Source organism: Asterias rubens, chromosome 1, assembly GCF_902459465.1.
Source record: "Asterias rubens chromosome 1, eAstRub1.3, whole genome shotgun sequence".
Taxonomy (NCBI): Eukaryota; Metazoa; Echinodermata; class Asteroidea; order Forcipulatida; family Asteriidae; genus Asterias; species Asterias rubens.
Window position 1 is genome coordinate 21148332 of NC_047062.1, and position 13887 is coordinate 21162218.

The following is a 13887-nucleotide window of genomic DNA, read 5'->3' on the forward strand; positions in this document are numbered from 1 at the left end:
ATGCCAGTCAAAACACTCGATGAACAGTCAAACTTCATTTGAGTCGAAGTGGTCTGGCAGGATAGTTCATTGATGAAAAGCATCCCTACTGAATGTTAAGTATGGACTAGTGAAATGACAAGCTGACTAGTCCAGCTGACAACCTTGTAGGGGTAGTCAATAACTAGGTATGTTTCTTTTCGTTAAAAAATATATTTTACAAAACACACACAGGTTCGTCAAAACTAGTGTCATCAACGGTGTCTTGAGGTCGCTGATTAACCTTGTATTACACTAGTCTTTAACGCCTCTATTCTGAATGGTTATTAATGTAGTTGCCAACCACTACATGCCAGATTAAAATGTATTGAATTATTTTTTTAAATGGATGATTTTTTATTGTACATGTATATAAATTATTTTACATTATAAGTGATTATGGTTTAAGTTTTTGTATGGAAAGTTCACCTTTCTTGTGCCTTAATTTTATGAAATAAGGTTGAATTTTTACACTTTTGCAGCTGTACAGTAGCATAATTAATCACTTCCGCACAGGCAAATTTTTTTTCTGACACACGTCCATTGTTTTACTGAAAATGATTTTTGGGTTGAACAAAGAATTGACTTGAGTGGGATTCAAACAAATGACCTCCGGATTAATGTGCCGGCGCTCTACCTACTGAGTTATCTAGCCCTATCTTTACTGAAAAGAAAATTTTGCAGAAAGTTCAAAAAGCTAAGAATATGATTGCTATCCATTCAGATGATGTTGTGAACAGTTTAATGTCGGAGCACTTTGGATATATACTTGTATGAACAAGTATACTTGTATGAAAAATAGAAATGTTTTAGGCATTCTTTGGACAAAGTAACATCTCGGAAATTATTCTTTCACTTTGGGAAAAAATTAGGTTTTGATGAAATTATTGTCTGGTATAAAAAATTCTACATTTTATAGAGGTTTACTGTGCGAAAGGACATTAAAAAGCTATACAACTAACGATGTAAACAAATTAGTTGTACATGTAACTTTTGTTCTTGTTAAAAAAAAATAAAAAATTAAAAATGAAAGGAGTAAAAGAACAATAACCAGGGGTGGATTTCACAAAGAATTAAGACTAGTCTTATCTCGAGTTAGGACGAGTTACTAGTCCTAACTTAGGATGAGCCATACGTTTTCTATATCTCCTAGGACTAGTCCTAACTCTTTGTGAAATCGACCCCATGGGCTTGAATAAATAAAATCTGTCATATGTTTTGTAGCTCCGAACTGAATGGACCAAGAACTCCCTTTACAAGACCTAAAATTGTCCGAACAATGGATGCCATAAATGTGAGTACAATTTGCAGAATAAAATCACTCATTGACATTTGGACTGCTTCATTTCACGAGGCTATATTGTATGAATAAAATGCATCCTTTGTTTGATACACCGAGAATCAATCAATTACTGGACATTGTTTATGTAAATAATATTTTTATTTGGACAACAGCCACATCATCACTGTACATACAGTTTCTATCTTAACGTCTCGGTTCAAACTACAGTACATTGTTACAGCTTTAATAAAAAATACTCCCCCCCTACAATGGCATCTGAAGATATTTTGTGATTTCCAAGCGACCCAAAACTTTTTTTCTGAACCTTGGTTCAGGAACCAGCTGAAACTTTGTTTACCATTTTCCTGTTCCATTTTAAAGCGCTAGCCCCGTAAGCAGAGACTGATGTTTAACATGTTTTAAGCAGTCACTCTAAGCACAGAATGCTGCCTTCAGCAGCCCCATGAAATTTGGCCCCGATAAACAAGGGTTTAATCACTCTACTTAATTAATGTGTACATTTATTTTAATTAATGATAACAAGACGTACACACTATTCCTTGCCATAAGCCACTAACAGGTTCCATTTAGAAAAAGTCTGATAGACTCAAAGACAGTGTTGCTAAGTCACATGGCTCGAGCAAACTTTTGTATAGCTATGGTACATTTTACCATTGAGCCATACACCTTCATTCAGATTAAGTGGTGCTCGTCTTCTTTTACAAAACTACGCAACTTCTTGTCTAGAACCATGTGACATAGCCATTGTATCGACTCAGAGGAAGAAGCAGTCACTTGCGACTGAGCAAGTCATTCCACCAGATATTATTTCATTGTTACTCGCGTATGACATTTTGGAGACTACACCCACTAATTTATTTGGAAAAGTATTACAGTACAGGCTGCAACTTGGCAATTGTGTTTCTGCATTTTACAATCGACTCCAAGTGTAAGTCACCCTACATCATCCTTTCTTAGCTTTCTTAGCAATGACAATACTACCCAACAAAGAAAATGCTTGAGTGCCTATTTTAAATACTGTATCATAAATGAACTTCGTCTCCATTTCAGGTCGAAAACACCAGTGAAACCTTTCAAAATTTGTCCATCACCGCACCATAACTGACATAGTAACATACAAACAACTTAATATGCATTTTGGAAAGAAAAGCTCCTCATTGAACAATACACATGAAAGAATAATGTAATATACAAAACATGCATTACATCTATTCAACATGTCCTCTTTTTTAACAGCTGAATCATTTGAATCATCAACAAATTTCAATAAAATTAATTGCTTCACATTAGTCAAATATCATAATTTATTGAATTATAAAGTGCCATCATTTATATGTACTCTATTCTTAGCAACAGACATGAGCATCTCGTACAAAAAAAAAAGAATCGTCTACAAAAAAATACGCATCAGACAGTTAAATATTATTATTAAATTGCTATACATCTTGACATTAATAACTGAAAAACTGAATCTGTACATTTGTATCCACACAAATAATCTGATTTTTAATGCTATTGTTTAAAAGTAACTTTTACGCCCAGAATTTTCTTCAATTGTACTCTGTAGTGCTGATTTTGTTTTGTTACACTTGCCAGCGCCATCTATCTTGGCCAATTTCATAAAGCCTGAAAGCACAAAAACTTGCTAAGAGCAGAAACTAATTGCTTAACAAAAAGACAACCAGCCGAAATTCCATAAAGTTTACATTGTCATCACTGGTGCCCATTCAATTTTTGCCTAGCAGAGAAATTTTTTCAAGTAGTATTTTTTGCTTAACAGTATTCTGGTTCACCGATTCACTAAGTTTATACATTCTTTTCATGAATGCAAAGAAAGATTACTATTGAAGGCTTATTCTCTTGGATATACATGTACATACAATCAAGTAAAATGGCTATTTACACATATTATATGACAATTAATTAGCAAAGTAATGACAGTTAAAGAGGGGCTCCGAGGTCAAATTGAGTTATGCGAATATATTCCTCATAAAAAACACTTACAAGTGTCTTAACAATAATTAAACGGTGTTAAATACCAAGTGTTTCATACCCATGCGGTGCAAAATGTTTTGACATACAAACACATCAAAGAGGTAATTTCAAATTCTTTTTAAAACTCCTTTCTGAATATCCATGATTTTAAATCAAAACATCATTATTTTTTTGTTGACACCAAATGACTTCATGCTTTAATTTTCGCTGCGGACGAGTATAAAATTCAATGACAATTATAACGTGAAGTAAAGAGACTAAAAAATTGTTTAAACTCAAACAAGGACTCTATTTGTTGGCATTGGCAAATGAGTGCATCGCAAAACTTAATTCGACCTTAAAGCCCCTCTGTAAACAAATGTAATGTTAGTCTCTACATCATACAGATTGTTGGTGATTAGGCCTATTGGTGATATACAATGCCATATAACGTTACTTCTAGCCTAGCAAATATTGAGGTGAAGTTGTGTGAAGCTTAAGACTGGACATGATGTAATGGAACATGTAGAAGGGCCTGCCTTCAGAACTTGAGACACTATGGCCCTTTTCAAAACCACGGCTTCGGATTCGGCTTGAGGCTCCGTCCTCTCGTCTGAAGCCCTGAGACTGAGTGCGCATACGCAAAGCACGCGCAATTGTCAAAACAACCGGCGGGGCCAAGCTAGCCTGAGCCGAACCCAAAGCCGTAGTCGTCACCTGGAACCGGCCATACTCTCCTTGCGCAGTTTATAAAAACAACCAAAGCAAAGGTTTTTTCCGCAAACCACAAAGTTCTTCAGCTAACCAGAATTTGGACAGTATCATATCAACTGCTTACAATCTGACAGTATTTTAAGTATCAGTTTCGACACTTCAAGTTAGATTTGAAAGTGGGGGGTGTCTTGAAAGTCAGTTTTTTTCGATGACTTCCAAACCATTGATCAGCAAACAAAGCAACAAGTTGGGTTCATACCTCCTGCAAATGCGAAACGAATTTTGACATCACAAATTCACAACAAATAATCGTGTCAGTTGAAAACTGCTCAACACTTGCAAAACATTCGCTGTGAAAACAGGGCTGTGGCATCAAAATTGGCTTCGCATTCGCAGGATGAACCAGGCTTTAGAAGTCGTTTTCTCAAGACTTCCGATGTTTTTTGTAAGAGAAAAATACACCTCAGCACACAATTCCAACTACTGTTCGTATTAATATTAACATGTACACGGCTATCACCATTTCATTCCTTCAAAAATGTTAACATCATTCAGTATATATTAAAGCGTCATCTATATTTATTGCGCCTGCATTCATTTTTATCGGACCTAAAATCTCAGCGGTGATTTTGGGGTGTTACCTAAACTATGCATTTGTGACATACAAATTATGAAAGTGATTGAAAGTACAAGAAAAAACAATTCATCTTGATGGTAATACTAATTTATACATTGGACTATTTACACTTTTTTTAACATGATGAATGAGCTTTCCGAGCAGCTAGGAATTTCTCATTCTGGTAAACATTTTGAATGCCTTCTTAAAAGCTGTTGTTTTACAGTTTCTGTACCAAAATGGAGTCAAACATGGAAAGGTTTTCGTTCTTGTAAAAATATGATGGAAATACAAATATTAATTCCAGTTCGTTCATTAAGAATTTATGCAGGCGTGATGCTTTGTTCCTGAAAGGGCATGGGCACCACGTAATTTTCTCCTTTTGTAAAGGGCACCTCCTTGAGGAAGTTGGAAATATTTGTTGGAACGTTACAAGGGGCACCAAGGTAATTGCCTCCACTGCTTCTGTAAAGCATTCAGGCTTGTGTATGATTACAAAACTATCTTCTAGGTGCTTTCTGAGCTCTTAAGAAGAAATCCCCAGGGCAACTCTTAAAAGATTCTTCATTCTATTATAATAATAATGACTAGTTTTGGAGGCTAATAATCCTTACTCGCAACAGAGTAGGTGAATTTTGAACATCACAGCCGCAAGTATGCAAGTTCACATTTAGTAGCCAGCCAAGCTGGCGGGTCTGGAGAAAAACCTCATGGCACAGGCAAGAACCATTGATACAAAACTCTACTTACATGTACGGCCCCAGTTTGGAATCGAACCAGGGCTCTGCGGGGAAGTGGTAAGCGCGGTAGCACTAGCCATTCATGCCATCCAACTAGCCACCCAAGCAACAATGCCTGATTTAATAAAGCATGGCTTACTCAAATCGTGCAAAGATGTTACATGTATGACTGCTTTGCAAATGTGAGCTTTTTCAGTGACAATGAGCCGACATGAACACAGCTAATTTTAAATTCAAACAAAGTAAACTTGAATACATTTGTGTTGGCCATGATGTAACACCGTGTTTCAAGATACACAACATATTATATCACGGCTAGAATTTTGTTTACAAAATGCTTTTCCTCCCGAGTGACAGATGACATTAGCCCTTTTCGTAAAACTACGACTGTGAAAAGAACAGGAAGAACCAAGAAAAACAACGACAACAAGAGAACCATGGCACCCCTATAGGGGAAGGAAAATGATAATACATAAACTTGGTTTAGTAAACCCTGGTAGTAAAATATATACATAAAGCTCTACTTCTCTAGATTTGGACAATATACAGACATTTTCAGCATTCTCCATAACATGATATGGGCATAATCGTTAAAACATAAAAGTTCTGCCTTCAACCCACAACAGGCACCCTGTTGGACAAAATGGACTGCACAACCATCTAATGCCTGTTGCATTATTATTGCACTGAGCAGAGCTTCGATAGTGCATTTACCATTCAAACCATTTTGCTCATTAAAACCCTCCGACTGTCTGACCATTCAAAATCATCCACTGTGGTTTTAAACGACAGATGAACTACGCCAGCCTGCAATATAATATCACGTGTTGAATGCATCTACACAAAACACTCATGAATGGTTTTAAAACGTTTGTCAACTCTCGTAAAGATGTTACCAACAGCAAGAAGGTTGATGATTGAAAGGCAATAATTGAAGGCAAACAAGTCCTACTATAAACAATAGAACCTTCCAATGAAACATGCTAATTATAATCACGCTTGCGTACAAACCATATTGGTTTGTAAACACCATAGAGATGTGCACTCGGCGGATGCACAATCGAATCTGCGTTACGCAGCCAATAGCCGCATACAAAAACAGCTCAGCGTTCCCTCATTTTGCCAACCAAAAGTGTGCAAGCGCTATGTGCAATTTACATATTTTATGTGAGGGGTCTATTAATTCATTGGCATAAAACTGAGCTCTCCAGCATGAGGACATTGATAATAAGTTGTCCTTTCTTTTTGTAACGATCTCACAATGGATGACCTTGTATTTCATACAAAGACTCTCCAGCACAACAAAGCTTTGTTCTGTCTATATGCACTTTGACAAGGCTTTTGAACTTGCATATTAACAGAAACACAATCCTTATGTGTAGTCATGCCTCATATTACCGTGGGTCTGTTTATATCGTGGTACCAGTAAATTCAATAGACAACCTTCATATGGTGAATCGGTAGCCACAAATCCTTTACTGATCTGGTCAAAAATGACATCAAAAGTGTGGAAGGTTTTTTTCTAAGTTGAATACTTTTGAAAAAGAAATCTTAAATTTTTCGCTGACCATACCTGTAAAAAGTGCCACCAACATTAAAATGTTACTTTAAATTTTGTTCTGTAAAATATCAGTGTCCAGATCCTGTTTCACATTTGAAAAAAAGATTGACATTGAAAGTCGTATTATCACCTCAAAAACGTAACTGAATGTTAAGTATCCAATTAAGGACAAGAACTAAAACACAAACCCCCCACGGTAATAATAGAGCAACCCATCCTACACTGAAATATCTGTATATTGTTGACTTCCATCGCTAGCTGCCAGGAATACTTGCATCTCATGAATATTCAACAGCCACATCTATTGTCTGCATTGGCCGGTGTCCTTGTGACTTTGCGGAGTGTGGAGTCGCCGTACTGAATGCCAGATCCCATCCTCTCTGGGTCCAATTCACCTGTGGTTTTAAGACGAAAAGGAGAGCCAATTAGAAAGTATGCAAGGGAAATTAACTGCTTCTAGCTACTGGGCAATCTCGGTGGTCTAGACACTACTTTAAAATTGCAAAGATCGTGGGTTTGAATCCCACTTGAGTAATATGCATGTGATTGTTTCACAGAACTTAGGAAAGTACTGAGTATACAGTGCTAACACACATCGATGTATATGGGTATAAAAACAAAATTATTATTCTTTATCCTCAATGCAAATTTAACATAGGGAGAAACCATTTTTCAGATTGTTAGTCACGTTGTATGCTTACTCGCATGTACTGACTTTTACTTGTAGTTTGTGCAGTTTGACTTGTTGATAAAGTGATGATCAAGTAGTAGTGGATCGTTCGTCCAACAGCCGGGTATTATGAGCAAAAGTGACGTCATTAGTGCAGAGTGCAATTGAGATGAATTATTAACCCCCTTGTATCCCCTGATATTGGCAGAAACAAATTTGATGACGTCATTGCCTAAGGCGCTACACCTAGGTGCAGGCAAATGAGTTTATACATATCATATCAACTATGGCTTTTAATCTAGCTTGCTGGTAACATCTGCAGAAAGGTAAATCAAGGCCAATCAATGAGTGTATAATACACGGTTCAATCAACACTATGGGTGAGCCAGCCATCGGAATACACTGCTCGGCATGTATGCTTCGTTTTTGAAAGAGCAAGGACACTAAAAGGCCTTTTCTTTTTGGTAAAGCGCACCCTAAGAGGAAATTGTAAATTAAGGGCACCAAGGCAATGACCAGGGGGCATGAGGGCAATCGCCTTAGTTGCCTCTGTGAAGTATCAGGCCTGCATTGCACACACAGTTCTTGGCTGAAACAATGTCTCGTGTCAAAGTCATGAAAAGGAGGGGAGAAGGAGATTTTATCTGTCTTTATTGTATGTCCTACCTGATTCAATCTTGGTGAGTATCGACCTTGCACATTTCAAGAAAGCCTCCTCTACATTTTCTCCAGTCAACGCACTTGTCTCCAAAAACATCATCTCTGTAGAAAAGGAGCATTTTAAGAAAGAGAAGTTGTTTTAGGACCAGTGTAGACATATTTTGGCAATTGAATATTTAAATTGGCAAATAATCCATTTACTGTACACATTTAACAAAGAATAATAGTCTCTTGAAATGTGTTTTAATGCTCAGGTTGGCACAGCAGGCATACATGTAGGTATACATTGTACATGATATCTATTACTTAATAACAACTTGTCCTAACTTCATAATTCATACACATTTAGCACAGGCATAATATGTATTGTTATAATTGTATTAAGCCTATGCTGACAGCACTTAACATAGACACTTAACATCTACCAGTACTGTGGTCCATCATGCTTCGGAACTAAGATCAACTTATGTTAGTACCATTCACGTTCAATATAAATTGTTCTGGGTCAGTAAAGAAAGTGAAACACAATATGGTCACGAGGAAGTAATTTTATTATGCAGCTATATCTGAGACATGTATATTCTCATGTAAGAAATGTGCTTGGTCATCATGATCGTTTTTCAACCATGGTAGTCAGTAAAGCAGAGTTGAAATTTTTGGGACAAATCTTCTAAACAGTAAGGTAATAATAGACAATCTTGTTGTCAGATTCAAAAGGAGAAAAGACACATTAACTTATTAAGTCCTATGTAAGTTGTTTTAGTTTGAAAAGAGAAGATTGATCTCCATTGTTATGCGGGCATTGCAAGTCAACTTTGAAACTTTACCTATTGGGGAAAAACCTTTGCGTCCCAAAGTATTAATTATATGCTTCTACTGGTATGTTAAACTAACGTGTAAATCAGTAAAAGTCAGTTAATCGATGAGTAGAGGGAGATAGGTTGCAAGTGTAGATGCAGCAGACCTGGGCCCAATTTCATGGCTCTGCTTACCGTCAAATTCTGCGCCTACGATCACGATTCCCCGCTTACGTGCAAGCGCCCGATTTCTACGCTAACCTAGTAAGCGTAGAATGCCTATTAACCTGGAGCCGCTAACCTGAGAAATCCCTGCTTCCGTAAGCACCGATTCTGTACTTACGGTAAGCAGAGCCATGAAATTTGGCCCAGAAGCTTAAAATAAAGCCATTACCATATAATGTGATTTCATATGTAGTTAATGAATTCTGAATTGTCTCACCATTTTCTTGTGCAAATCTGCTGGCTTCAAGGAATGTAACTTCTCTGTCTGCGTCGAGATCCTTCTTGTTCCCGCACAGGATGATTGCAATGTTATGACTAGCCAATGTCCGTGCGTCTGTCAGCCATTTTGTGAGTGCATTGTATGTTTCACGACTGAGGACAGAGCAACACATCAATCAATTAAAATTTCATAATTAATTGTTTCCAACTGTACAAGGCTGGAAGCAAAAGATGCGTGTCTACAGAGACTCCTATGCTACTTTACTGGAGTAACTCTAATACTAACTCAATAGGTTTATCTACATAAATACTGGACCCATATTTACTCAAATACATCAATACCCAACCTGCTAGATTATGATAGTGGCCGTAGCCACAACTGTATGCCTGGCCCTAACCAAGCTTCATAAGCTTAAAGTAAGAAGTAATTTACAATGGAATTTCAATGTACAGTATATTGTAACTCAAAACCCGAACTCTGATAATGCCTGACCCCATTGTAAATATTGTTTAATACTGCAGTCCTCAGTCCAACATAATCAAAACATGCATATTGATTCTGAAGGGTTGGGGATGTTAGGCTTATAAATTATCATACCTTGGTATAAGAGGATACTAGTTCAGTGGTGACAACCATGTAATTATATTTGTTTGTATTGCAAAAGGTGGTTGTAAGATTAAACATGGTTGCACCCTTATTCTTAACCCAGTTTCTTCCCCACGACAGAAAGCTTACTTGTACCATTATAAATATTACTAACAACAATTAAAAATAAACAACAAAGGGAAAATCTCATTTATCTCAATAACAAACAAATAAGCAATCAATAGTAAATACATTTTGAATAGTTAGGTGTATCTGCAAGAAAATAAAACAGAGCTGCAACACTGTCTGAAAAATATTCATTTGTCATATTATTCAATTCAATCAAATTCAATGAAACATTTATCTCTGTGAAAACACAATAAAAATAGACAGAAGCATCAGTACAAATTTGTTATATTAGTACAATAAAAGTAAAGAGTAAACGTGACAATGTTAATGATACCCAAAAAAATGTTACAATATAAGGAGCAAGGAGGCAGTTCAAATGAGCAAATTAAGCAAAGACAACATAATGAAACAGCAACAAAAATGGACAGGAGAGAATGCAAAATGTACCTGTAATGAGCTAATTGTACAGATAAACAAAGGTACAGTTGAAGAACTATTCCTTTTCCCCCCTGAATTCTCACCTTGTAATATCATAGACAAGTAGGGCCCCTGCTGCCCCTCTGTAGTAACTTCTCGTGACAGATCTGTTTAAATAATTACGATAAATACTTTGATTGGACAGGAGGAGTATAGTTATAAAGTATAGTCACAAGCAAAGTAAAACAAGCGTTATTTGAGCAGGCCTGGAATTTCACCAAGACAATGGCTTCCATTGCCATGGTCTTGGCTTTGGTTCCCCTTCAAAAGTTTCCCAATAGACTTTAAGATTTTCCAAAGGAAGTGCCCTTTTCAAAATGAAAATGGCCCTGCCCTCCCAAGATGAAATTCTGTGCCTGTTTGTGTTTATACTTCAATCAATCCAGAGAGTCAACTGCATGTAGTGAGGATGTGCACCATTTTGGGTGCAGCACTTGAGAATGTGAAAAAAAAATCACGTCACACAATGATGGTTAACCGAACCAAGCATCTAAAAAAACTACCAGTTAAAAACTGCAGAGAACATCACAATACATTAGGTGTTTGTACACTGACGGTTTTTGGGGTTTAAACTCAATTGGCCATCAAAGTTACATGAGAATAATGAAAGAAATGCAGCACTCTTGTTGCACATATTTGTGTAGTTTCATACATGCTTAAAAAGGGCTTCAGGCATGAAACTTTAGTGGGAGCAGTTTCTCACAATGTTTTATACTATCAACAGCTCTCCATTACTTGTTACCAAATCAGCTGTTATGCTAACAATTATTTTGAGTAATTACCAATAGTGTCCAGTGCCTTTTAGTGAAAGGTGTTAACAGCAAAAAGTCATAAGTTACCTAAATCTTTCTTGACCCGCTGTGTCCCATATTTGTAGTTTGACTGACTTGCCACCGACGTTGATGATCTTCGATCCAAACTCAACACCAATTGTGTGATTTGAATCTTGTTTGACTGCAAAGAATAATAGTGAATAAAAAAGACATCAGTAACACAAGGACTTGGCAAAAAATATATATTATATATTTTGACAAATTACAAAAATGACTGATACCAAATTATTGATAGAAACAATTTACACAGTGGTGGTACCAATTGGATTAGGCATTTTCTATAGGCCTTGATTTTAGTTAAATTTGTGTGATAAGTGTCTTTAAGTGTCTCTTCAAATATTATGTAATAAAAACCAGGATAAATATAAACGAGTGTAGACTGTAGGGCCACTGATTTTCCGCGATCGCGGAAAACGGACGGAATTCGCGGAATCCGCCCTTTGAAACGGAAAACGGGATTTCAGAAAATTCGATTTTTTATTTTTTATTTTTTTTTTCTTGACGCCAAAACTATTGAAATTGCATTCTTTATTAAGATTCTTTTTGTTAAACTAAAAAAGCATCAGAAATCAGACCATTAAAAAGTACGAGATCGTAACCGTGGATCATTCTGTTCTACTTCACACCATCCTCAATGTTTACACACATGATGTACACACGTTGTTAACATGGTTAAGCGAAGGGCATTATTCGCGGCACGTTTTAAACATTTTTTGTTCACCCAAATTGCATTTTCTCCCTCTCTTTTACAAACAATAATACACAAACTAGCTTACCTATGATCTATAAGAACACATACAATGTTTTTTCATCTCGGAAAGGTCTAAAATAAAACCGTAAACTGTCAACATTCTGTCGCCAAAGCGAAAACAAAATGGCTGACATTTTGTTTGTGGATGGAGAATGGTCACGTCCATAGACTTGTTCCCAAGTCTTTGATCATGCTGAAACAGCGCCCTCTTGTGGATACACTCCTGTCATTAGCCTACAATGTGGCTGATGCAGAGTATCAACTGCAGTTTTAGACTTGGAATCAAGTCTATCACATCATGTGCATTGATACTGCAGTCACAGTGCAACCTTTTTAGAACAGCAGTATACAAAATAATCCACAATTATAAAAAAAAGTATTTTTTTGAAATTTGTCAGTTCAAATGAACATTTTACGAAGTCAACAGTGCAACTTATCTCAAATTGATTTTTATAAGTGTGTCCCTGGGTATTAAACAACCTTTTATCTAATTAAAAAAACATGAAACGGAATTTTTTGTGCCTGAAACGGAATTCATGTTTTTGCCAAACGGAATTTGCACTTTTCTGAAACGGAAAATCAGTGGCCCTAGTCAGACTGTAGTCTCCTGAAAATGAATGATGCTTGAATCCTTCAAAATAAGTGACATATTTTAACTACATTCACTGAGTGAAAGGTAGGTACTTACATTTGCTTTCAATAAACTGATGAAGGATGCATGATTTACCAGTACCAGCACTTCCGATTACGAGGAACTTAAACAAAAAATCTGAGGGGAAATCAATAAGAACATAAACCAAAATGAATTTAATAAAACACTTAATATAGAAACTTGGAATTAAACAAAGATTGAAAAAAGTACTTTATACTTTTACAGTAAAGTCAAAAGACTGACATTGGACCAGATTAAAACTTTACAAGTTTAGGAAATGAAAAATGATGAAGAAACCACAAACACAAAAGTTTTCCTACTGCAACCGGTCAGAAATATACCACCAAAATCCGGGACTAGTTTGTTTAAACAATGAACACGTCATATCAAAACTTTACAAGTTACCGACTAAAATAAGTAAAGTGATATGATAATGACTCGGGAATTTTCATTTGTCATGTTTTGCTTTCGCAACACAACTGCACTGCCGGCCAGCCAGTGGCTGGCACCACCGCAAAATACGTGTAAAATTAAAAGACTGGTTGGTTTTGCGTGTCACTAAAGTCAGTGTGTCAGAATCATTCATTATCATTGAGTTGACAACTTGACAAGATATTAAAATATACGTTCCTTATTCCTTCCAACATACTTTTACACCACATCCCAAGTCTACATCTACTCATAATCAACACATTTTGGTTAAATTTAGTTTAAATAGTACAGTACCGTAAGACTCCGACATTTTATCGTGTTTTTGGAAGGCAACACGACGACGTCGATTATCACAACTGCGTACGCCCGTCAATTTTCCAAAATGGCGTAAAAATATTGCATGTAAACTAGTCCAGTCAATCGAAATACTTATAACAATTTAGAAACAACATAGTTACAACAATAAAAGTGGACGTACAATTTGGTTAATTTTGATTGTTTTAATTGTATCAATTGATAGCAATTGAATA

At 36.3% G+C, this 13887-nt stretch overlaps 1 protein-coding gene across 1 annotated transcript; it reads right to left on the reverse strand.

Moving 5' to 3' along the window:
* Positions 1-2528: 2528 nt before the first annotated feature.
* On the reverse strand, positions 2529-13730 carry LOC117306771 (ras-related protein Rab-4B). Its single transcript, XM_033791277.1, has 7 exons — positions 13652-13730; positions 12962-13042; positions 11529-11643; positions 10734-10796; positions 9496-9650; positions 8263-8358; positions 2529-7321 (listed from the first exon to the last, which is right to left on the reverse strand). The coding sequence occupies exons 1-7, from the start codon at positions 13665-13667 to the stop codon at positions 7215-7217; spliced, it is 633 nt and encodes a 210-aa protein (XP_033647168.1). The 5' UTR covers positions 13668-13730; the 3' UTR covers positions 2529-7214.
* Positions 13731-13887: the final 157 nt, after the last annotated feature.